This window comes from Dromiciops gliroides, chromosome 1 (genome assembly GCF_019393635.1).
Source record: "Dromiciops gliroides isolate mDroGli1 chromosome 1, mDroGli1.pri, whole genome shotgun sequence".
NCBI lineage: Eukaryota > Metazoa > Chordata > Mammalia > Microbiotheria > Microbiotheriidae > Dromiciops > Dromiciops gliroides.
Window position 1 is genome coordinate 632,325,502 of NC_057861.1, and position 24,870 is coordinate 632,350,371.

Consider the following 24,870-nt stretch of genomic DNA (forward strand, 5'->3'; position numbering starts at 1 on the left):
TAATGTCAGATGGATCTCGTTGTTTCAGTTTCTACACAAGTCACCAGTTCTAGTTTAACTGAAGTCGGCTACCCTCAGACAGGGAACCTGGGAAGACTTATATGAACTGATACAGAGTAAAATGAGCAGAACCAAAAGAACAAGTTAAACATTAGTAATGTTATGAAGAAAATAACTTTGAAAGACTTCATGCTTATCAGTGAAAAACAATTCCAGGTTATCAATGATGAAACATGTGATTCATTTCCTGAGAGTGAGCTGATGTTCTCAAAATGCAGAACGAGACCTACAGTTTTGACCATGGCCAGTGCAGGACTTTGTTTTGTTTATTTGTTAACTGGAGTTTTCTTTTTCTTTCTCTCTCTCCACCCCCCCCCCAAATTGAGGAGGAGGGGCTGCCTGGAAGAGGAACGTTAGTAATAGGGTTGCAAAAAAAAAGATCATTGAAACTTAAAAAAAAAAAAAGCACAGGAGAAAGATGCCCCACTGTATCAAGTGACCCTTCCACGACCAGCAGATCACCCCCTCCTAGGGCTTTTCCATGTTGTCCTTGGCAGAGAGTGTTCTTCCATTATATGCTGAACTTGTCAAGATTGCCGGAAATATTTTCAACAAAGGATTTAGTTTGCTATTGGTGAAACTGGATGTGAAAACAAAGTCTTTCTTTTTTTTTTTCTTTTTTTGCAGGGCAGTGAGGGTTAAGTGACTTGCCCAGGGTCACATAGCTAGTGTCAAGTGGCTGAGGCTGGATCTGAACTCAAGTCCTCCTGAATCCAGGGCCAGTGTTTTATCCACTGCGCCACCCAGCTGCCCCCAAAAACAAAGTCTTTAAGTGGAGTGGATGGAATTCTTATTATCTGCTTCATCTAACTGTAAAGTTAAGAGGACTTTGTAAAACAAATATAAATGGTGTGAATCTGGTCTTATTTTCACAGAAAAATGGAACATTGATAAAACACTTAGAACTGAAATCTCTATAGCAGACCAGATTCACCAAGGTTTGAGCTTGGCATCTGACACTACCTTCTCATCAAACTCAGGAAAGAAATAAAAGCAGTTAAATAGAGTTTGCTTGCAAACAGCAATATATACACCTTGGCCGCAATGCTAACTTTGGTTTGGCTAGAGCAGCAAATCCCAGGTCAGCTGTTTTTTATTATTTAAGCTGGCTTGCTGGTCACCAGATGACCTTTAAAAGTGCCAAGTCAAAGTTGACTAGGAATAACTTTGGAGATTACAGGGCTAGATCCTTCCAGCTGCACACTAATGTCAGCGATGGAACAAAATTTGGAGGTTCTCTTCAGAAGTGGGTGGCTAGGTGGCACAGGGGATAGAGTGCTGAACTTGGAGTCCGGAAGACATCTTTTGGAGTACAAATCCAGCCTCAAACAGTTACTAGCTGTGCGACCCTGGGCAAGTCACTTAGCCCTGTTTGTCTCAGTTTCCTCATCTGTAAAATGAACTGGAGAAGGAAATGGCAAACTACTCCAGTGTCTTTGCCAAGAAAACCCCAAATGGGGTCACAAAGAGTCGAACACAACTGAAACAACCCAACAAAAAAAATTTGTCAGAAAGTGTGGCATGATCTTAATACTTCTATAACTCTAGCTTGGACATCCCGTCCCTCTTGTACTCGTTTTGACGTTGCAGATGTCAGATGGATCCTGTTGTTTCAATTTCTACACAAGTCACCAGTTCTAGTTTAACTGAACTTGGCTACCCTCAGACAGAACCTGAGGCCTTGTGTGAAGCTTACGCTGTTTGCTATAGTTAAAAAAAAAAAAAGACCAGTTAATGCTGAAGGCCACAGGCTGGGGCTCACCTTAGAGTCAGAGCCTTTGTACAACTGAGGGGACAGCAGAAGATTTGACTGTGAAGTATATTTGCAATGTTACCAGCAGGCTTTTTTCCCCCCAAAATGGATTATTTAAATAAGGAATGATCCAAATAAGAGTTATAGTTTAAATATTTAAGAGTTACTTGCTCATTTCTGATTAAATCAGTTACCTAGCTGCCCCCCAAAATGCTAGCTTTGGGGGGGGGGCACCGGGCTATGAGGGTTAAGTGATTTGCCCAGGGTCACACAGCTAGTGTCAAGGGTCTGAGGTCAGATTTGAACTCAGGTCCTCCTGAATCCTATCATATACTTTAAAAGAAAAACAAAGGGGCAGCTTAGTGGCGCAGTGGATAAAGCACTGGCCCTGGATTCAGGAAGACCTGAGTTCAAATCTGGCCTCAGACCCTTGACACTTACTAGCTGTGTGACCCTGGGCAAGTCACTTAACCCTCACTGCCCCAAAAGAAAAGAAAAGAAAAACTATATAATAGAGATTCAGTTTCATCTTCTACTATATATTGTAGTATATATACACTATAGACATGTGTTCTACTATATATGTGTATATGGAAATGTTCATTTTATCTTGTATTTGTTAAGTTCAAAATGTAAAAAATTAAAATTAAAACCTTTGGTAGGCAATAGGGAACCACTGGATATTTTCGATATGATGAATGACATAATTTGTGTGAGAAAGATGATTCCGGCAGCTTCGGATGGATTAGAGAGGGGAGAGAATGGATATGAAGAAGGCCTGTTGCAGTATTCCAGGCTTGTACTAGTTGGGACAGTAGAACAGGTAGTAGGAGAGGGGCACAGAGATATTGCACAAGTGATATTTTTAACTGCTCAGATGTGAAGGATGAAAGAAAAGAATGAGTTGAAACTAATAACTGTATAACTAATATTGAATGGCTTGAGTTCTTAAGTGGGGTGGGGGGAGGGAGGAAGAGAATTTGGAACACAAAGACTTAAAAATCAGTGTTAAAATTTGTTTTTGCATGTAACTTGGGGAAAAAATGCTAAATAAATAAAATAAATTAAGCTAATCACCAAGCTTATGAACACGTGTGAGAGCTTGTAGATGTGGATATGAATAACAACGGTAACACTGATAGAGGGTTTCAGAGTTTACAAAGTCCTTTTCTCACAACTTCCCTGCGAGGTAGGGATTATGATCATTCTTTTCTCCATTTTACAGATGAGGAAACCAAGGCTCCAATCTGTTGAATAACTCACCTTCAGGCACCTTTAGTAGTCTGCAGAGAGAACTATCTCCCGTCAGATCCACTGCTCTCTCCCGTGGGTGGTCACCTTCTGCAAGCCTCTCTCTTGAATGGTCTAATCATGAACACTTCCCAGGGCACTGTGGGCAGCGACCCCGTAATCCTCGCCACAGCCGGCTATGACCACACTGTACGCTTCTGGCAGGCACACAGTGGGATATGTACCCGCACAGTGCAGCACCAAGACTCGGTATCCTTCAGAGTGGGGCACCCTTCCAGGTTTGGGGACTCAGGCCTGGGCTGTGGAATAGGGGCCGTTGTTATTCCAGAGCTTGAGCCTCTGGAGCCAGATCAGCTAGTGTGGGATAGGGGGTACCGGAGGAGCCATAGGAGAGCTAAACGCCATTCCCACCTCAGGGAGTGCTTGCTGTAAGACAGTGTGTGATTGAGGCAGCTACACATTGACTCAGAGTCGGGAAGACATGAGATCGAAGCTTGCCTTAGACATTTGTGAGCTGTGTGATTCTAGGCAAGCCACTTAACCTCTCTGTGCCTCAATTTCTTCCTTTATAAAATGAGGCAGTTGGACTCAGTGACATGTGAGCTGCCTTCTGGCTCTAAATCTAACTTTTGGTGGTGGTCTAAGGGAATCATGCAATCCGGCCCTCTCATTTTACAGAGAAGGAAACTGAGGCCCAGTGAGGGGAATTAACTTATCCAAGGAGATATATCAAGTTAATGGCAGAGGCAATACTAGGATTGAGTTAGTCTCAATCAGTCAGTAGACATTTATTGAGCAACCACTGTGTGCCAGATGCTTTGCTAAGCACTGACTCTATCCAGTGCTCTTTCTCCTCCTCTACATTGCCTCTTGAGGATGAGGACTACAGTAGTTGGAGGAGGAGGGGGCAGCTAGGTGGTGCAGTGGATAAAGCACCGGCTTTGGATTCAGGAGGACCTAGGTTCAAATCTGGCCTCAGACACTTGACACTTACTAGCTGTGTGACCTCAGGCAAGTCACTTAACCCTCATTGCCCGGCCCAAAAAGAAATAAATAAATAAATCTTTTGAAAGTATCACTGTAGAATTTTTGTTTTTGTTTTTGTGGGGCAGTGAGGGTTAAGTGACTTGCCCAGGATCACACAGCTAGTAAGTGTCAAGTGTCCAAGTCTGGATTTGAACCCAGGTCCTACTGAATCCAAGGCCAGTGCTTTATCCACTGCGCCACCTAGCTGCCCCCAAAAGTATCATTGTAATAAAAAAAAAAAAAAAGAACAACTGATATAAAGTAATTGGAGGAGGAGGGCTTCCTGTAGGAAGTGGGATTTGAATTGGGCCTTGAAAGATTTGAAGAGACTGAGGAGAGAAGAAGGTGAAAGCAGCATGGGTAGAGGAAGGCAGGGCAGAAGGAGGGAGAGTAGTGGGAGAGATAGGACAAAGTTGGCTTAAGGAGGCCTCGAATGCCAGGCAAAGCAGCAGGGGCTTTGTGGCTTAGGGCCATGAGAGCCCTATCTTGCAGGTGTGTTTTGTATATGTTGATGCCTCCTCATGCTCTGCCTCCCACCTGTCCCAGGCCTGAGGCTTCTGCCTGAGGCAAGGGCTTCCAGCTATTTGTCTTGTTGCCACCTGGCTTTGTGCACAGCAGCTTAATGAGCAGCCTGAGTGCCAGAGAAATGTGAAGATAGCATCCTTTGTTCTGCTCCCGGCTCTGTCCTCAGTCACCTTAACCTAAACACTCAGCAAGTGAATGCCCTGGAGATCACCCCAGACAGAAGCATGATTGCCGCCGCAGGTACCCACACTGAACCAGAGGGGCTGAGGGCACTTCCAGCATTGGCACCAATTGCAAATCTTTTGCCCCAGGGCAGATCTCTTCCCTCTCAGCCAGGGCCCTCTTGGTTTCCCACAGGAAAGTGATGGGTCTGCAAACCCTAATACAGTCAGCCTAAAATGGCTCATTTCAGTCTTAATATTGGCACAGTAGAGGTGGGCTATGGGTTGTAACATGAAGAAACCCCTCCTGAGGTTGAGAGAGCTGGGTATTTTGAAGATTTGCCACTGGTTCCACTACTGAGATGGACAGGAGGGGAGATCTCAGTGCCAAGAAACTCATACAGGAAACTCTACCATCTCCCGAGTCCTATCCTTGCCACCCAGCCGGTCAGGCAGTAGGTAGAGCAAACCCATTTTTCATGCTGATTCCTCTTAATGTGGTAAGATGACGAGGCGTGAATGCTCTGGCACAGAGTGAGGGAAGTTTCTCTAGGGGATCAGTGACCTAGCATAAAGTCCTGAAGCTTTTAGAGGGATATCTCTCAGTCTCTCCTCTCTGTTCTGGACTTGGATAGGAGAAACCTGTTGGTGTGTGCCTTCTGTTCCACCCAGGAAGATCATGCCATCAGTCATTTGTCTTCAGGGAGTCGTTACTATCAGTCTGGCTTTCTCTTATGCCTACCCATGACTCCCTGAGGGAAGTCTGTCAGTCTCAGCGTGGACTCTTACCACTAGTCTTGGGAGGCCAGGCTAAGACAGTAACTAGTAAGACTGCACTTGTGTCCCTCAGGTTACCAGCACATCCGGATGTATGATCTCAATTCCAATAACCCCAACCCTGTCATCAACTATGATGGAGTGAGCAAGAACATCACCTCTGTGGGTTTCCATGAGGATGGCCGCTGGATGTACACAGGAGGAGAGGACAGCATGGCCAGGATATGGGACCTTAGGTGCCAACCCAGGGACCAGAGGGATGTCAGTCTGGGCCTGGGGAATGGGGGCCAAAGGAGGAATGAGGAAATGAAAATGATTCAGCCCACTCTGGGAAAACCGGAGATGAGGGGTGAGCGCAGCTCAGTCCTTGTTCTGGGAATCGGAGAAGCATGTTAGGCAGCTTTTTCCTGTGTCTCAAACTATTGTTTAGGGCCCACCTGCTTAGATCCTCTGAGCTGAGGTGAGAAACACCTGTTCCTCCATAGAGTGTCAGACCTGGCACTGCAGCTTAGCAGGGGCTGCCACACTCCCACAACTCAGTTCCCCAGTGACAGGCCTTCTGGGGCTGGCGATGGCTCCCAGGGACCTGGGTTTGCTGGCAACTCAGGTGGAAGAGTCAGGGTGACTCTCAGCTTTAAGGTAAGCTGATGCATTGGCACTGCACCAAGCACCAATGTGAATTTGTGCTTCATGCCAGGTCACGGAATCTCCAGTGCCAGCGAATTTTCCAAGTGAATGCACCCATTAACTGTGTGTGTCTGCACCCTAACCAGGTAACCCGCTTTCCTGTCTGCCTGCTTCCCACCCATACCCCAGCCAGAAACCTCCTCTGTCCATGGTAGCCACCACAAGTGAGCTCTCTCTGAGCCTGCCATGCGTGCCTGCAATGGGCTGTTCTCCAGAGATGTTTCCCCTTGGAAATGGACTTTGTGGGGATATGTGAGTCTGGGTCTTTTCTAGGCAGGAGGAGGTGGCAGAGAGCTTTTCTGAGGAGGCCGTGGGGTGGGTGATTCTTCTGTGCCTGCTTCTTGGGGTAGACTATATGGCTGAACAGGAGTCATTGGGACAGAGTGTGACAGTCACAGCTGAGCAGGTCTGCTGCTTTTCCCATTTCAGTGACTTCCACCTCTTGAGTCACATTTTCCTTTTGGGGACATCAGTATGTGAAGGAGAGTAAAAGGGGAGACACAGGGTGAGATCCCAAAGCATGTATTCTCTGGAATGAGCCATGACAACGTGATGTGGTCAGAAAGCTTTGCACCAGTTAAATCAGCACCAGAAATTGGGCTGAAACTCAAGCCAGTCCCCTGAGCAGAGTGATCAGTTCCAGTCTATTGAGTCAGTCTTTTAGCTCTCAAAAGTGAACTTCCATGCAGCATGGGCATGGGCATGAGAGGTCAGAGGTCTACCCTCAGAACATTTGAGGGGCATCAGAGACTGACTCCTCCATCCATGCAGGCTGAACTGATTGTGGGTGACCAGAGTGGTGCTATCCACATCTGGGACCTGAAAACAGACCACAATGAGCAGCTGATTCCTGAGCCTGAAGTCTCTGTGAATTCAGTTCACATTGACCCTGATGCCAGCTACATGGCAGCTGTCAACAGTACAGTAAGTAAGAACCAGTTGGGGCCTTCCCTCTGCCCTGTCTGCTGCTTCACTCAGCCACTCAGCTTCTCTGTGGGCCCCGTCCTGTGATCAGCTATACTGGGGGCAGAGCATAAGCTCCTTGAGCAAGAAAAGGAGACAGAAGTCATTTCCAGAGCCCTGCCAACCACCCCAGAGTCCACCCCTTCGGTCTCTGGTCTCCTTGGAGAGACTTCACCCTGAAGGACTCTGCCAGTGAATTTGCATGCTCTTAGCCTGGCCAACCCCTGCACAGGTCTGAATAGCTCCCCATCCTTCCTAGTCCAAACCAGCACACCTGGCCTAGAGGCTCACGCCCTCCTTGTGGGCACACCTTTTGGAGGTAACTGCCTCAGCTGCAGGTGCTCAGGGCTCCCTCCGCAATACCACAGAAGTTTGAGCTGAGTCCGTATTGGCCTTTGCCTTTCCTCCTGTTCACGTGTTGACATTCAGCCCCACCATGGGACGACTGACCCAGGACAGGCCACAGAGGACTAAATTTAAGCCAGTGGGGGAAAGGTACTTGAGAATTCCCCCTCAACCTTTCTCTTTCTCTGGCTTTGTAGGGAAACTGTTACGTTTGGAACTTGACAGGAGGCATTGGGGAAGAAGTGACCCAGCTGATTCCCAAAACCAAAATTCCAGCTCATACAAGATATGCCCTGCAGTGTCGCTTCAGCCCTGACTCCACGTGAGTTCCCAGCAGGCCCACCAGCTGAGGGAATCAGACTGCAGCCCAATAAACAGGGCCACTGGTTTTCAGCAAGGCATCTGGCATGCTTTCACAGTCTCCTGGGGGACAAGATGCAGAAGTATAACTCACAGGACACTGCAGTAAGGTGGCATCATGGTTCACTGAGTGACTAGACCTAGGGGCTGTTTTATCATATTAAGCACCTTCTACATTCCCTGGAGCCTAAGTAAGATATGCATGTTAGTAAATAAGGACAGTGCAAAACAGGATAGGCCAAGTAGCCCAAGGAGAGTACTCTGCTCTGCGCTAGCAGGAAGAGACAGCTTCTACTGGGGGCAGTCAGAGAAGACGTCCTGTGGCAGAATCCTGTGGTACAGAGGAAAGAACATTGAAACAGCAGTCAGGAAAAGATTCTGGCGCAGGTACCGATTAGCTGTGTGACCTTGAGCAAATGACACTTTTCTTCAGATTCCAGTCAGTTTACTTACATATGACACGCTCCACAAACAACTCACAGCTCAACTCGTTTTTATGGCATCTTTAAGAGTTGTAAATAGCATTTACTAAAGATATTCCAGCCCAGCCCATCATTCCAGACTACATGGAATTTCATGAATTTGAGCTAATCCCTTCCAGCTCATAATCCTGTAACCCTGTGAATGGTGTCAGCCTGCTGGGACATCTGTCAGGCATGCCTTTGGTCAGTTTCATCAGTGTCTTGGATGAAGGGATCGATTGCGTGCTCATCAAATCTACATGTGGCATAGTGCAGGGAAGGGTAACTAACAGGTTGGATAACAGAATCAGGATATGCAAGGGTCACGATGGGCAGAATCAGAGATGGCTGGAAGGTGATGAGGATAAAAGCAGTCTTGTTTATTAGACTCAGAAAATCAGCTGCACAGATACAGGCTGGGAAGACATGGCTAGCTAGTTCATGGCCACTATAAACACAGCATGAGGGTGTAGTGTGATTTGGCAGCAGTGATAAAAATGGAGTCTCCTGAATGAGGGAGGTGACAGTGCTCTGACAAGTCCATGTCCAGGCTATCGTGTTCAGGGTGGGATGCCGTATTTTAAGAGTGATGTGGATAAGCTGCAGCATGTCTGGAGGAAGATGAGGATGAAGGCGGAATTATACCTTAAGAACTGGGAACATGTGGCCTGAAGAAGATAGCGGTTAAGGGAGGACATAGAATTGCCCTCTGCAACTGTGTGAAGGGCTGTTGTGAGAAGGGGCTTTATACTTATTTTGTGTGGTTCCAGGGGCAGGAATTTTGCTTGGAAATTTGAGGGAGATAGATTTGAACTAATCAGAAGGGGAAAAATGCCTGTATCTTGTGACTGCACTGAGATATGAGTTTCTTATCACTAAATAGATTGAAGCAGAAGCTAGATGATCATCTGTCGGAGATTTTCTGGAGGAAATGTGTGCTTTGGGCAGGGAACGCTCTGAAATTCTGTGAATGGCCACCTACCCTTTCCTCTGCAGACCACCACCTGGGAGAGCTGTCTCTCAGGAAAAGGAGGTGGAGCATGGGTATAGGCAGACTCTCTCCTATGGCCTGCCTTGGCCTCCCCTGAGCCTTGGACGAGCCATTGAAATTCTCTGAGCCACACTAAAATGGGCCTGCACAACCTACCTCACAAGGTTGTGAAAAAAGCACTTTGAAACCATAAAACACCATACAGGATATTTTTTGTTTTTGTTTTGTTTTTTGCAGGGCATTGAGGGTTAAGTGACTTGCCTAGAGTCACAGCTAGTAAATGTTAAGTGTCTGAGGCCAGATTTGAACTCAGCTCCTGAGTCCAGGGCCAGTGCTTTATCCACTGCACCACCTAGCTGTCCCAATAGCAGGGTTTGGTTTTTTTTGTTTGTTTTGGGGCGAAGCAGTTGGGGTTAAGTGACTTGCCCAGGGTCACACAGCTAGTAAGTGTCAAGTGTCTGAGGCCAGATTTGAATTCAGGTCCTCCTCAATCCAGGGCTGGTGCTTTATTCGCTGTGCCACCTAGCTACCCCAGTAGCAGTTATTTCTTAAGAACATGGATTTATGCATTATGTGGGTGACCCTGTCTACACAGAAGTGTGGTACTTCAAGGCTGAGCTCCTGAGTCTCAAGAGATGCCTTGATATCCTGTCATAGGGAATAGGGCGGCCATTGCTCCTCTTCCTCATCAGATTTTCTCCTTCCCCAGTACTTGATACCCTCTTTGTCATTTAGGACAGAGATGTTAAACAAGCAGCCTGAAGGTCCCACACTCCCAAGTGCAAAGCCGTTAAAATGTCATTGGGAAATATTGAACAAAATACACATTGGGACATGGGTAATGGCAATGTCATTTTCTAAGTCAGTCTGTGGCCCACAGGATCCTTACTTAGGGTTTAATGGCCCCTGCTTCTATTTGACACCATTGGGGTGAGTCCAGTGAGGTTTGAGCCAGGGTGTCCAAGCAGCCATAGGGATGGAAAGCCTGGTGGTTTTGCATGGGTCTGCTCTACCGAGCACTTAGGAGCTCTCACTTTCCCAAGGCTCTTGGCCACCTGCTCAGCAGACCAAACGTGCAAAATCTGGAGGACCTCAAATTTCTCATTGATGACTGAGCTGAGCATCAAGAGCAGTAATCCTGGTGAGACTTCGAGAGGCTGGATGTGGGACTGTGCCTTCTCTGGAGACTCCCAGTACATTGTAACAGGTGAGCCTCTGCATCACAGGTGCTCCTTGGGGTCTTGGTCCCATGCCCTCTAGACTGAGTGACCAAACAGCAGAGAGCCCAGCCTTCCAAGCCAGCCATAGGTCTCTGTCATGGGGATACTCTGAGATAAGTGTTGGCAGTGGTCAGTAAAGTTTGGCTTGGGGGCTGTGTTGTCATGCCAGCCTCGGAGAGGGGAGTGTGGGTTTCAGACTTAAGGTTAATGTCCTAAAGCCTTTCCTGGCAGATCTATTAGAGAGACCTCAGTCCCGAGGACAGCACCCGTCACTGTGGGGAAGATGGGGAGGGAAGTGACAGCAATATCCTAGCTCCCTTCTCTTGGCATAAGCCCCCCAGTAATGGCACCTCTTTTCCTTTTATCTCTAGCCTCCTCTGACAATTTAGCACGGCTGTGGTGTGTGGATACAGGAGAGATCAAGAGAGAATATGGTGGACACCAGAAGGCTGTAGTCTGCCTGGCATTCAATGACAGTGTCCTGGGCTAGCCTGAAAGCCTCCTCTGTACCCTTGGGCCTTCAGGGAACCAGAGCTGCTCCAGACTGCGGTGCTAGTCAAAGAAATTGGGCTTTTCTAACCATGGAAAGCCTCAGCTTCAGTTCAGAGAATACTGTCTTCTTGGGCTAAGGGCACTGGAGAACAATTCATAGGAATGAATGGACCTGGGGAAGAGAAAAGGGACCTTGGGACTGAGCCTCCCACTGGCTAATTCTAGAGCAATTTAGGGCTATCAGCTTCTAGCAGGGGGCTTCCAGCACGGCCAGGACATTCCCTTTATATGTATATGTACATATATACAAATGTATATATAATTAGACGGAGAAAAGTTGGACATTAAAAAGCCAGTTGTATCTGGTGCCTGTGCATACAGCTTCATCAGCTTCAAGGGTGAGAGTAGTTCTCTTCCCGCCCCACCCCTCAACCTCATCCTCTTTGAACCTAACCTAACTCTTGGCCTGCCCACACAGTGAGTTTGGTGTGGAAGGAGTAAACCCAGATGGTGCCCAGTCCAGCTAAGCTATTGGAAAACAGAAAGGGGGTGGGACTGGGCCTTCCTTAGAGACTTGGCTGCTTAGAGGTGGCAGGGTTAGAAACTCTGGTAGCCCCTAAAACTGGGATGGAGGCTTCTGCTTCTGTAGAAGGGCATGGGATTGGCTCCTGATCCAGGAAAGAGACTGCAAACTCCCAAAGTTTGGGATAGGACACGTCCAAGCCATCAAGTCAGCACAGGATCAGGACATTTGTGATCATTTTATTCAGGACTAAAACCAGCTCTCCCGGGCACCTCCTGTATGTATTAACAGAGAAAACCTGCTTTCCAGTAGACACTTCCAAACCTGGCCTACATACAGCTCACTGGCTCGGCACTAAGGACCAAGCTGCCCACCCTTGGACCTGTGGGGGATTAGGTCCCTGCTTCCTGCAGTGACCAGGGACAGGCTGGGGCAGGGAGGGCAAAGAGAATCACCCAAGGTGCCTAGTCCTGAGGCTATCCCTAATCCGGAAGATAATAAAAGCAGACAGACACACAAATGTTGCTTGGGAAACAGATGTCAATGCAGAGATAAATTAATCTCTGTTTCAGTGAACCTGTAAAGAAAATGTCTAAAATTAAATATCCCACAAATCGAGACATGAAAATCTAAGATCCCACCTCTGACCTGGACATTTCTGCTTCTACCCCACCCCCAGCCATAGTTTCATCCTTCATTGCTCTCGCTCCATTCCCCTTCTTTGGGCCATGCTAATGAGGAAAAAAAGAGAGGGCAGAGGGCTGGGACCATTCTATTGATGTATCTATCTCCTTTCATCCTCTTTCTCCTTAGTGTTCCACCTTCTGGATGCCTTTGGGAATTTACTCACCTTCTGCCCTTTGCACCCAGTAGATGGGGAGTTGGTCACAGAGGTTCTGGACTGGTCCGCCTACTAGAGCAGGGTTTACTTCATGTCCTCCTAGTACCCCTAAAAACTCTTGAGTATATCTGGTGTCTTTGTTGGGACCCAGTGGCCAATCAGCCTGAAGGAGAAGTTAGCATTGTGGGCAGATGGTTCTGAACAGCACTAAAGGTGGGAAGATTGGGGGGGGGGGCAGAGCTGGGGGATTCCCCCTACCAGAGCCCACAACATTCTTTCATGGCCTCTCTAACCCCATCTCAAGCTAAAGGGAAGACCCCCACATACGAGTTAATCTTGTGTTGATGATGCTGCAAAGGGGAGCTGAATTCAGGGATTTCCCAAAGCCAGGAATGTCCCCACCTCCCAACCCCCTTCATCCATCTGGGTGCTGTGTACTGTCATTGCCTCCTCATTATTGAGAAAAGGAGGGGGCAGGAAGTCTCTCAGTCCACCCTAGCCTGACCCTACCCATTGTCCCTGTAAGAAAACCCAGGGTATCTATCATCAGGTACAGTTAAGGGAAGATAAGAGTCCTCTGTTCCCCTGAAACTAGAGCCCTAGTCCCTCTGCCCTCCCAACATGACAGAGGGAAAGTCATCAGTCACTAGGGGCAGGAAACAGGGGCCCTTTGTCTCCTTCCCCCCAGCCCTTTACTGTTACTGAATCACAGGGGTAAGGGGGGCAGCCAACTGAACTTTGGTGTTTGCACCCTGCCAGAACACCATGGGGGGGGGGGGAATGACGGGACACACAAGGTCCCTCACCTGAGAGGTGTTGAGGACCAGCTCCAGGGTTTCTCGGTCCCAGGTCTCCATCCTCCGTAGAAAGCAGGACCTTTGTTCCCCAGGGCGATAACACACGTAACCCTGGGGGCAGTGGTAGGGGTGTTTGGGGAAAGACAATCCCCCAAATCTCTGGGGGGGCTCAGCACCTCCCCACCCCAAGCCCTGGGAGTAGAGAGACATCCCATTTTATAAATTTGGCAAGTGGGCAACACAGCAGGTCAGTGACTGGCTTGAAGCCTGTTCCTAAGCCATACCTAGTCTAGGTAGGGGAGGTTGACTCACGTTGTGGCTGTCGAATAGCACAACCCAGCTATGGTTGCTCTGAGGTGGGGTCACCACATAGGTCACTGTGTCCTGGGCCAGGTCCACCGTGGCTGTCTGGTTGGGCCAGGTGGAAGGACTCAAGAATGTCCATCGAACAGCCTGCAGCATAGGCTGTGGACAGTGGGTGAGTTCAGAAGGGATGGTATAAGTACAGCAGGAGCCCCCAAGTTCCAGTGCCCTCTGGAGACAGTCCCTCCCCTAGATCTAGTGTCTATCCATCTTATCCAAGCATGAATAGGGAAAGCTGATTTCAGGCAAACTAGAAGCAGGCAAGAGATTCACAACCTAATAGTTCTAGTTCCCATCTCTGAACACACAGCCTTGGGTGTGGGTTGAACTGGAGAAGAGTAAGATCCAGACCACCAGGGGTAGAATTTAAGAGCCTAAGCCACCAACTTTCCCAGGACAAGGTACCTCAGAAGGCTCCCCTCATGCCCTCTTACACTTAGTGTAGGGGTCAGGGACTTACCTCAGCAGAACTGTGTGCCAAGCCAAGGAGCCCACCGACCACAGCTCCAGCCAAAGCCAGCAACAGTAGCAGCAGTGCCAGGCCTAGGACTGGCCAGTGTAACCTTACAGGCAGCTTGGAGCTCACCTGGGGAAGGCCATGCAGGGGAATGTCAAAGCTAGCACTTTCTTTCCTTCTCCCTACCCCCCTGCAAAAAGCAGGCCTGGGATGTAAACAGCTAGGAAAGAAAACTCTTAAATAATTACAAGCCTAGAACAGTAGAGATACATCCAAGAACATGCAAACATATACTTACACAAATATATAATGTACACAGCCCAGATTGCCCTGGCCTAAGAAGGAAGCTGCTCCCCAGATAAGGGGCATATTGCTTGTTCCCCTTAGGGAGTGGGTCAAGGAGTAGGAGACACTCACCTTGGAAGACCCTCGCCCCTGAACCCCAGGTCCGCTGCTCTGTCTCTCCATGCTGCAGCCCAGCCTCTGCTCCCACTCACAATGTCTGGATTGTGCTTGGCCCTGCCCAACCTGGCTCCTTAGAGCCAGCCACAGAAACCCAAGGATGTGTCCATCAAAGCCAAACAATCAGAATCTTCCCGGAGGACCCTCAGATCTTTCCCCCACCCCCCACCTGTCACCTGACACTGACATCCCAAGGCAAGACCGGCCAGGATACCCCCCCTTCTCATGGCCCAGATACACTCACAGGTGGAGAGAGCTTCTGTCACACTTCCTCCCGGAGCAGCCACCCAGTTTATCAGAGGAGGGTCACAGGGCCTAGCTGCAAGCCTCTGAATGTCAGGCTTTCTCCAGACTCCCACTTTGTATAAGCGTATACATGCACATACAAGCAAGTATATTCTCAGGAGCGGAGCCCATATTGCACTGTACTAACAGTCCTGTGTCTGGTTCTGTAAGAACATTAGCCTGTAACAGTTATCCTGCTGATGAATCCAACTCAATTCCATTTATTCGCCATGTAGGTCTGGGCATGATTTAACCAGAGCCCCAGTCCCCATCCCCACCCCTCACCCCAGTTTATGAAGTGAGGATAACAATTGCCCTGACTCCCTCACAGGGTTCTCCTGAGGAAAGCGCTTCATAGGTAGAAGTGGGAGCTAACATTTTGTTCTTTTGTTGGGCAGCTAGGGCACCGATCATAGTTGTACAGCATTTATGTTCAAGAACTGAAGGCAAACTTGTCATCACTACTACCTGAGCTTGCACAGAAGGCCCCTGAGGACAGTGGCTAGGGTCTAAAAGATGGTCCCAGCTCTGCCATTAGCTTCGACAACTCAAAGGCTTGTTAGGCCTTAGTTTCCTTATTTGTAAAATGAGGGCATGGACTAGATACTCTCTAAAGTCTCCGTCAACTTTAACAATCTTTAATCTAGCCACTGCTTCCTTCCTTCGGGAGTTACCGGATCTCTGGAGGTAGCACTCTGTCCACAGAACCACCTCCTGCAGATTTTGTTGGCATTTGCTATATAGTTCTCCTCTCTAAAGCTGGATTAAAGCTAACAACAGCTTCAGAAAAAGAAACCACCCTAAGAAAAAGAGTCAGAGCAGGTTTGCAAGTTTAATACGAATTCAGGTAAATACAGTGGGATGAGCCCCAGAGGGCATGGAAGGTTCACAAACACTTTACCAGTACAGTTCCATGACAGGTAAGATAACCAAGGGCCTGAGACTTCTGACCTAGGAAACTACCCCAAATAGAATATGTGATATACCTACTCCCTCTACTCTATAGACTTGGCTGTAACCCTATAATAGGCCTGTTAAGAACCCTTCTTGACCTGACCTGGCAGAGCCAAGCTTTTGAACCACAAAGATTTACTTTCTATAAATCACATATGAAGAGGGAGGCTGGGGTTGATGCATGGCATACACAGCTGATAGTGCCAAGGAACAGTACCTACTTACTGCCTGTAGCTGAGACTAAGGAAGCAGCTGAAGAGACAGGTTAAGTCCTGTTGTGTTTATTGCTATGGGAACAAACATCTGTGGGCATAGTTCAAGTGTGAATTTTCTTGTGAAGTCCTGCAAGTTCTGTGCAACCCAGTTAACACTGTTTGGAGAGTTTGTCTATCAGAATTCTGCTTTTTCTAGTAAAAAAAACCACATTTCCACACTGAAGAGATACCCTATGGCCCAGGGAAGGATCAGAAGCCACAGGATGTCCCTTCGGCCTCCACAGGAGGTTCCAAATGGTGGTGTGCACTTCCAGCTTTTATGGATCATGGACCTCCTGTTCAAAGCCCGGCATCCAAAAGGGTATGCACAAATGTCTCCCCATACCACAGTTCAGGGCAGGTGGCAAGTTTACATTGCTGGCATCTAAACCCCCAGCAGAAAGGGGTGTGTGTATAAATACGTGTGTGTGTGTGTGTGTGTGTGTGTGTGAGTGACAGGAAAAGGCTGCAAAGCTATAGACAGTTTTGCACTACTTTGGCCTTCTGCTTTTTAAAAAGGACCCCACTCTCATTGGCTTGTTCCCACTGTCAGACATGGCTGCAGTCATACAGGTTGTTCCTTAAGATGAGGCACCTGTCATGGGTCTAAGCCTCTTTCCACAGTGGGAGTCAGTAGTCTGGCATGTCTAAACGAGACCCTGAAGCTCTCTCACCACCCACAGAAGCTTTGCCAGCACATGTCCTAAGCAGGTACTTGAAATCCTTTTAAATATTTTTCCTAGGACATGAGAACAGCAACTAGAACACTTAAGATTTAATTCCACCACTTTACAAAGTTGTTCAAAAGTAAAAAAATAGTTTTTGGTACCAACACCCACTTTCAGTTCACTAAACAGCAGTACTAAACAAGGAGACTGGGTAAGGTGGACACCATTTACATTCTCTCTAGTACGCACTTAATAAACTGTTCTATATAATATACTTCACTTAATATTTTAAATAAATATTGGAGATGGATTGAGACTTCCTCAGGCCTTCTGAGTTGTCCTGAGATTTTAAAGATCCATCTGGATGGAGGCAAAGCAAGGCCCAAGGGCCCTGAGTTTGAAATGCAACAAATGCCCATTTGTGACATCAAGAGTGCAATTGTCTTGAAAGGGGAAGGGTAAGAGGAAAAGAGATGGGGACAGACCCTTAGCTTCAATGGAAGGTCTCCAAATGGGAACGTTCCCTTCTCCTTCCCCAAGTCTGGGTAACCCTAAGGCAAAGGTCACTTAAGATGTGGCTCTGCCTAGGACAAAAAGATGTTGAGGTTGGGCCTGGTTTGGTTTGTACCAGTTCTCAGAAGTCACAAAATAGCCCCACCTCCCTGCCTGAAGAAAAAAGGCTTATCCCTGAATAAACTTTGAATTTCAGATTTTTCTGAAGGATAAATTTGAACAAAAGTCTGAAACGTTCTCCCTTCCCTAACCCTGCCGCTTCAGTTACACCTCTTAAGTTAGCTGAATCCCTGGAAGGCAGGCATTGTGGTGGGCCCTCCGTCCCAACAAAATACATAGTCAGGAGCCACTACAATGTTCCCCCTCCTTTTCAAAGTGCATCTTAAAATAGAGGAAATTTGTAAACAAAATCATCCCCTCTGCTCCCCTCCCACCCAAGCTCAATTACAAGGTTTACAAACTAAGATTTCTTAAATTCCAATACATTCTTTGTACTCATCTAGATGAGTACATGCTCAAGCCCGCCCATTAATTAAGGTAACTGATTTTTTATTTTTTATTTTGGAGATTAAAGACACCGTAACTCTTTAATCTTCAAGAGCTGGTATAAGGTCAGCTATGCTGTCGACATAGAAATCAGGAACCATTTTGTTCCTGGAAGAACAGTCACTTCGCTGGTTGCCTTTCACATCCTCCAGGCTGGAGACCCCAGTAAGAGTCAAGATGGTCTTGAGGCCACAGGTAACCCCCAGGAGGATGTCTGTGTCCAGACGATCTCCCACCATGACGGTGCGGTCTGGATTGAGGCCGAACTCCTTGGCCACACAATCGAAGATGAACCGGCTGGGCTTACCTATGATCTCTGCCTGCCGCTGGGCAGCCATCTCCACCGCTCGGACTAGACAGCCAGTACCTGAGGGGCAAGGAGACGGTGGCCGTCAGCCCGAGCCCCGGGGTGGCAGGGCCCCTTCCCTCCCCGCCCAGGGCTGGTGACCTTTTCTCCCCCCCGAGGTCGTCCGGGCGCTCTCAGTCCGCAGGGCAAGCCACGGGCTGGCAGGCCCTTTGGAGGACCTTTGCCCCCAGCCGTCCGGGGTGGGGGGAGAAGGGGTCCATTTCCCCAGAAATCTGAGCCGAAACAACGTCCTCCCCTGGACCCCGGGGCCCTTCCCCCGGCTCGCTTCCCGCGCACTGACCGGCAATGTAGCTTCCGCCCTCCAGCGGGAGTCGGTTGTCCATGTTGGTGCCCACGAGGAGGCAGCCCGGTTGTTGGAGGTAGCGCACGGCCTTGGTGAGCTTCGCGTAGCTGAAGTGGGGGTCGAAGCCCACCACCACGGCGCCCACGCCGGGCTCCAGGGGCTCGGCCAGCCAGTCTCCGGGACCGGCGCCCTGCAGGGGCTCGGGCCCCACGCCCACGCTCGAGATGCCCACCGCCTCCAGCTCGGCGGCCAGGGCCGGGCTGCCCAGCACGTAGGCCTTGGCCGGGACCCCGCCGCCCTCCAGGCGCTGCCGGAGGTAGAGGGCGGCGCAGTAGGCCGTGCCGAAAACCTCGAGGCCGGCGCCGGGCCCCTTGGGGCCGCCAAAGCCCAGGCGCTGCAACTTCTCGGCGTAGGCCTCGCGGGTCTTGCTGCTGTTGTTGGTCACGAAGCCCAGCCGCTTGCCCTGGGCCCGCAGCGCGGTCAGAGCCTCGGGCGCGCCGGGCACAGCCGTCTCCCCTCGCCACAGCACGCCGTCGCAGTCGAAGAGCAGCGTGTCCACGTCGGCCAGCAGTGCCTGCGCCCTGTCGGCACTGAGCCGGATGCAGCGGCCATCGTCGCCGCCCGCCTCAGCCATCGCCAACGCTGCCCGGCCCCGCACGGCCACCTAGCCCGCCAGCCCCGGCCCCGGCCCCGGCCCCGGTTAAGCTTGGATCTGCCCCGCCCCCAACGGCCTCATTGGGCGCGAGGCTACCGCGCGCCCCACCCCGTCGCCCGTCAGCCAATCCTAGCCATCCTCCTTGTCGCGCGCACCTCCCCCGGTGCCGGCTGGAACGGAGCACCAACTGTCACAGCCTGGCGCGTGATAGCCTACGGAATGCTGGAGCCGATTGGCTAACGAGCTCGGAATCCGTTGATGATTGGTTGAGAAGTTTCCAATCGGTGCCTGACTGGATTTGACCTCGCCTTTGCCCTTAGTTTTACTCCCGGCTAAACCTCTTCTGGGGTTAGTTGGGGGTGCCTGGGGTGACGCTGCCTCCTAATGGTCGGATTGAGGGATTGCATGATTTCGGTCGGCCCAAATGAAGGAATGAGTGATGTTTGGTGGCCCTCAGTGTGCAATAGAAGTAGCCATGGATTCTGAGTCAAAGGAGCTGCATTCGAATTCTGCCCCCTCCTACTTGCCACCTTGTGATTTGGAGCAAATAATTTAATTTCTCGCGGTCTTGGTTTACCCATCTGTAGTAGAATGAGAGAGTTGGATTAGAGCCCCATTGCCACACTTAAATCCCATCAATGTAAAATCGTTTCAGTCGCCGCTGCCTCCCCGCCCCAGTTTTCGTGACCCCATTTAGGGTTTTCCTGGCAAAGATACTGGAGTGGTTTGCCATTCCCTTCTCCAAAGTCCTCTGAATACTTGCCCCCAAACCCTTTCACGAGTAAACAAAACCGAAAAGCATTGTTTGAAGTGTTTAGTATGGGCAGTATCCCGCGTGCACAGTACCCCGAGTGCACAGTACCCCGCGTTCACATTCCTCTATTGGGAGACAGGAATCTTATCTCTGCCACTAACTAGCTTGATATTCTGGGTCTCAGTTGACTTTATTTCTCATAGAATTCACCATTCAGCCTAAATGGAGGGAACTCACATCACCCTGAGGTCCCCGGTAATCCAACTGTAATTAGCCAATTGGTCCAGTGCTCTTCTTTGAGAACTCTTCAAAGCTGTTTTTATTTTTTTTAATTAAATTTTATTTTCAGTTCTAGATTCTCTCCCTCCACCCATTAAGCAGGCAAGAAATACAAAACTCATTACAAATTTCTGTATTAGTCATGTTCCAGGAAAAAACAACAACAACGACAAAGTGGAAAATTATGCCTCAATATGGACTCTGAGTCTACCAGTTCTCTATCTGGAGGTGGATAGCATGTTTTATCATGAACCTTTTGGAACTGTGATGAGTCACTGTGTTGATCAGAATTACTAAGTCTTTCCCAGTTGATTATCTTTACAATATTGCTATTACTGTGTAAATTATTCTCCTGGTTCTACTCCCGCAACTTTGCAGCAGTTTATATGTGTTTCAGGGAGTTTCTGAAACCATTCCCTTTGTCATTTCTTACAGTCTAAGTTGTTTACCTTCATTCCCCAGTTGATAGCCTTCCCCTCAGTTTCCAATTCTTTGCCACCACAAAGAATTGCTATAAATAGCTTTGTACATGTTCCTTTTCCTTTTTCTTTCAAAACTGTCTTTAACAAGCGAGACAAAGTTAATTTGCCATCATAGTTATTCCTGAAACTTAATGGGATGAAACCCATCATTAAAATACTGAGCTATTTTTAAAAAATGGAATTGGTGGAAGGGGGCAGGAGCCCAGCATATTAAGAAGACAAAGGGGATTCCCTCCTGTGAGGAAATCCGGGAATCAGAGTGGTAGAGCAAGAGAAAGAATAGATCAGAAACAGAAGCAATAGTCATTAGAGTACAACAGAACAAGACAAAAAAAGAAAGAAAGAAAGAAATAACTGAGGAAATGAGGAACTAGATCATAAACCTGACACAGAAACATGATTGTAGTAGTGATAATGGGGGGGAGGTACTTCAGTTATCTAGAGAATGAATGAATGAATGAATGAATGAATGAATGAATGAAGCATTTATTAAGCACTTACTACATGAAAAGTGCTGTGCTAAGTACTAGAGATAGAGCCCTGGGCCTGGAGTCAGGAAGATGAGAAACTAGCTGTGTGACCCTGGGCAGGTCAGTTAATCCTGTTTGCCTTAATCTTCTGGAGAAAGAAATGGCAAGCCACTTCAGTAACTTTGCCAAGAAAACCCCATGGACACTCTGGTTACAAAGAACAACAACAACAACAAAAAGTGCTAAAGAAAGCAAGATAATCCCTGCTCTCAAGGATGAAGAAATCAACACAAATGGAAGATTTCAGTTCCAAGTCAGATAAAAAGGTGCCCTGGTCCTAACGGTACAGTGGCAAAAACAGATTCTGATGCCTTTAATGCTATTTCTACCGATAAAATCCTATCAGTTGAACCATTTGATAACCTTAAGGACTTTGGTGGCAAGAACTATCTTTTCTGGCCCTTCAGTAGCTGTGGTTGCAGCACCTACAGGGGTATTTACCAGGCTGCATTTCCACTTCTTCTCAGGATGATGACAGTGGGTACTGGCCTGGAAGCATTACTGTTCCCAAGGCTCTTTAATTAGGAGTCCTGGGGGCAGCTAGGTGGCACAGTGGATAGAGCACTGGCCCTGGATTCAGGAGGACCTGAGTTCAAATCTGACCTCAGACACTTAACACTTACTAGCTGTGTGACCCTGGGCAAGTCACTTAACCCCAATTGCCTCACTTTAAAAAAAAAAAAATTAGGAGTCCTGGACCTTCTGCATGAGGGTTTAAGGGAGATGATGGTCAATCTGCTGCTGGTGGTTTGACTTACCTAGCATATGTAACCCCCAGCTCTTCCTTAGAGTGACTTGCTGCTCCATTCAGGCTGGCTTGCCTGTCCTGTGGGTGGCACTTGGTTGGCCAGAGGGGATAGCTGGCTTCCCCAGATGATAGCTATGACAGCAGTTAATCTGCCATCTCCTTCAATTATCTCCAGTTAATCTGCCATCTCCTTCAATTATCTTTATGCCAAAAGCAGAGCATTTAATAATGACTTGTTTTAATGTAATTTTGTCCTTCAAAAGGCAGAGGAAATGAGGAAATTCTATCCTGGATCTGGGAATGGGCTGAAGAGACTCATGTGGATGTACGGGGAACTCACCAATCAACTTAGCTTTTAGAAAAGGGAAGCAAGGGGGCAGCTAGGTGATGCAGTGGATAAAGCACTGGCCCTGGATTCAGGAGTACCTGAGTTCAAATCTGGCCTCAAACATTTGACACTAGGTGTATGATCCTGAGAAAGTCATTTAACCCTCATTGCCCTGCAAAAATTTTGTTTAAAAAATAAACATTTAAAAGGGAAGCAAGGTCAGATAACAAAAGAGGAATTCGGAGATACAAAAACAGAACTGTGCTATAAGAAAATGTCAGTTATGATACATCTCAGATCGGTCCAGGACTAGCCAGGATGGGTACGGTGGTAGCTAGCCAAAGAGAGAAGACAAAACTGGACAATTTGTATTTCTGTAATGCATCCTTGATAGGTGGATTTTCCCTTGATATTCCCCTTTCCTAATGGGAACAGAGCACCCCAAGGAGCAGTAAAGGATGGGAAGAAGTTCACATTTCGGTTCTGGGACTAACATGGACAATTCCGATCCAAGGGCTTCCTGGTGAGACCATGTGGCATGACAGGAGAGAGATATGTTAGGGATTAAGTGGACATGGAATTGAGCCAGAGGGAAATAATTTCACTTGCCAGGAGATCTTTGAACACTTCTTTCCCACTTGCCTGATCATGGTGAGTCAGAGCTAGATGCCTGTGACTGGTTGGCAAGAATGACTCAGCTGCCCTTTGGACAGGAAAACTCCACTGGAACCACAGGTAGGACGTTATGCCTACAGTAAGAGTTCATCTAGGTCAAGTAGTGGATAGAGCACTGGCCTTGAAGTTAGGAGGACCTGAGTTCAAATTTCACCTCAGACACTTACTAGCTGTGTGACCCTGGGCAAGTCACTTAATGCCTATTGCCTCAGACATCTAATGGTCCTGATATATATAATAAACTTATTATATTTTTATATATATGTGTATATATATATAAACAGAGTTAATGGGACCCTTGGTGTCAGAATAGATGTTGGTGAGATGCTTTCATCCTTTTTCATCTTATTCCTTTCCATCCTCTTCACACACACACACCCCCAACTAACCCCTACTTCTGACATTGACTTTGGGGAATGGAATGTGAAATAGTGACTCAAATAGTTGTCCAGAAAATGGCAGATGACCAAAAAGAAAAGAAAAGAAAAGAAAAGGGGAAACTAGGTGGCACAGTGGATAGAGCACCGGCCCTAAAGTCAGGAGGATCTGAGTTCAAATCCAGCCTCAGGCACTTGACACTTACTAGCTGTGTGACCCTGGGCAAGTCACTTAACCCCTATTGCCTCACCAAAAAAGAAAAGAAAAGAAAATGGCAGACCCTCTTACCCCAGCAGCCCTTTGAGTACCAATACTGCATTTGGTTTGGTTTCTATTTCTTGCTATACACCTAAACTCTCCTGTGAGTATGCTTTCCTTTTGGGTCACTTGAAGATTTTTAGGGTGTTTTTTGGTTTTTTATATTTTTTATATTTTTATATTTTTTTCTGGTGCTTTGTTTTAACGGTTTAAAAATAGTTTCCTGTTAAATTTTTTTTTTAATTAAAATAGTTGGGGGGGCAGCTAGGTGGCGCAGTGGATAAAGCACCGGCCCTGGATTCATTAGGACCTGAGTTCAAATCCGGCCTCAAACACTTGACACTTACTAGCTGTGTGACCCTGGGCAAGTCACTTAACCCTCATTGCCCCACCCAAAAAATATTTAAATTAAAATAGTTTCCTGTTAAGTGTGGGGTATGAGCAAAAATTATGATACATTTAAAAAATATTAGATGTGATTTTCCATTTTAAAATCCCTAAAGCTAAAATTCCCAAGCTAAATGGGAACTTTGGAGAAAAGAGAGGGACAGCAGCTTCTGCATCAACAAAAGGAGAAGCTCAAAATTCATCAGAAAGAACAAAAAGTCAAGAATATCATGGGAATTTTTTTTAAATGCAAAGGAAGGTGGCCTAGCCACACCAGATTTAAAACTATGTTATAGGGGGCAGCTAGGTGGCACAGTGGATAAAGCACTGGCCTTGGACTCAGGAGGACCTGAGTTCAAATCTGGCCTCAGACACTTGACATTTACTAGCTGTGTGACCCTGCACAAGTCACTTAACCCTCATTGCCCTGCAAAAAAAAGAAACAAAAAAAAACTATATTATAAAGTAGAAATCATTAAAACTATTTGGCACTGGCTAAGAATTAGAGTGGTGTATCAGTGGATTAGGTTATGTATACAAGACTGTAGTAAATGACAATAGTAATCTATTATTTGATAAACCCAGAGACGCCAGCTTCTGGGGTAAAAACTCATTGTTTGACAAAAACTGCTGGAAAACTGGATAATACTGTGGCAGAAACTAGGCATAGGCAACATCTCACATCAGATACCAAAATAAGGTCAAAATGATACATGAGTTAGACATAAAGTGTGATACCACAGGCAAATTAGAAGAGGAAGAAAGAACTTAATTGTCAGGTCTATAGAGGGGGGAAGAATTTATGAACAAATGAGATACAGAACATTATAAGTACCAAATGGATGATTTTGATTACATTAAATTAAAAAGGTTTTGCACAAGCAAAACCAATGCAACCAAGATTAGAAGGAAAGCAGAAAACTGGGAACCAATTTTTACAGCCAGTGTTTCTGACAAAGGCCTCATTTCCCAAATATATAGAGAAATGAATCAAATTTATAAGAATACAAG

At 47.4% G+C, this 24,870-nt stretch overlaps 3 protein-coding genes and 1 pseudogene across 7 annotated transcripts in view; 2 read left to right on the plus strand and 2 right to left on the minus strand.

The window, feature by feature from the left end:
- Window positions 1-12,165, plus strand: part of MLST8 (MTOR associated protein, LST8 homolog) — a 29,641-nt gene extending 17,476 nt beyond the window's left edge. For all 5 annotated transcript variants that reach the window (XM_043975931.1, XM_043975932.1, XM_043975929.1 and 2 more), the window contains 8 exons: window positions 3,039-3,313; window positions 4,804-4,855; window positions 5,627-5,789; window positions 6,251-6,326; window positions 7,012-7,164; window positions 7,746-7,870; window positions 10,404-10,567; window positions 10,952-12,165. In XM_043975931.1, the coding sequence (XP_043831866.1) occupies window positions 3,185-3,313; window positions 4,804-4,855; window positions 5,627-5,789; window positions 6,251-6,326; window positions 7,012-7,164; window positions 7,746-7,870; window positions 10,404-10,567; window positions 10,952-11,070 (981 nt within the window). In that variant the 5' untranslated portion in view covers window positions 3,039-3,184 and the 3' untranslated portion in view covers window positions 11,071-12,165. The remainder of the gene's footprint in view (window positions 1-3,038; window positions 3,314-4,803; window positions 4,856-5,626; window positions 5,790-6,250; window positions 6,327-7,011; window positions 7,165-7,745; window positions 7,871-10,403; window positions 10,568-10,951) is intronic.
- Window positions 905-1,850, plus strand: LOC122753070 (annotated as a pseudogene).
- On the minus strand, window positions 12,078-14,724 carry BRICD5 (BRICHOS domain containing 5). The gene is made up of 6 exons (XM_043975934.1): window positions 14,471-14,724; window positions 14,057-14,182; window positions 13,546-13,698; window positions 13,243-13,344; window positions 12,446-12,599; window positions 12,078-12,172 (listed from the first exon to the last, which is right to left on the minus strand). Exons 1-6 carry the CDS (start codon window positions 14,519-14,521, stop codon window positions 12,078-12,080), a joined length of 681 nt encoding a protein of 226 aa, XP_043831869.1. The 5' UTR covers window positions 14,522-14,724.
- Window positions 14,725-15,613: 889 nt separating this feature from the next.
- Window positions 15,614-19,083, minus strand: LOC122729221 (phosphoglycolate phosphatase). Its single transcript, XM_043967956.1, has 2 exons — window positions 18,383-19,083; window positions 15,614-18,102 (listed from the first exon to the last, which is right to left on the minus strand). The coding sequence occupies exons 1-2, from the start codon at window positions 19,017-19,019 to the stop codon at window positions 17,777-17,779; spliced, it is 963 nt and encodes a 320-aa protein (XP_043823891.1). The 5' UTR covers window positions 19,020-19,083; the 3' UTR covers window positions 15,614-17,776.
- Window positions 19,084-24,870: the final 5,787 nt, after the last annotated feature.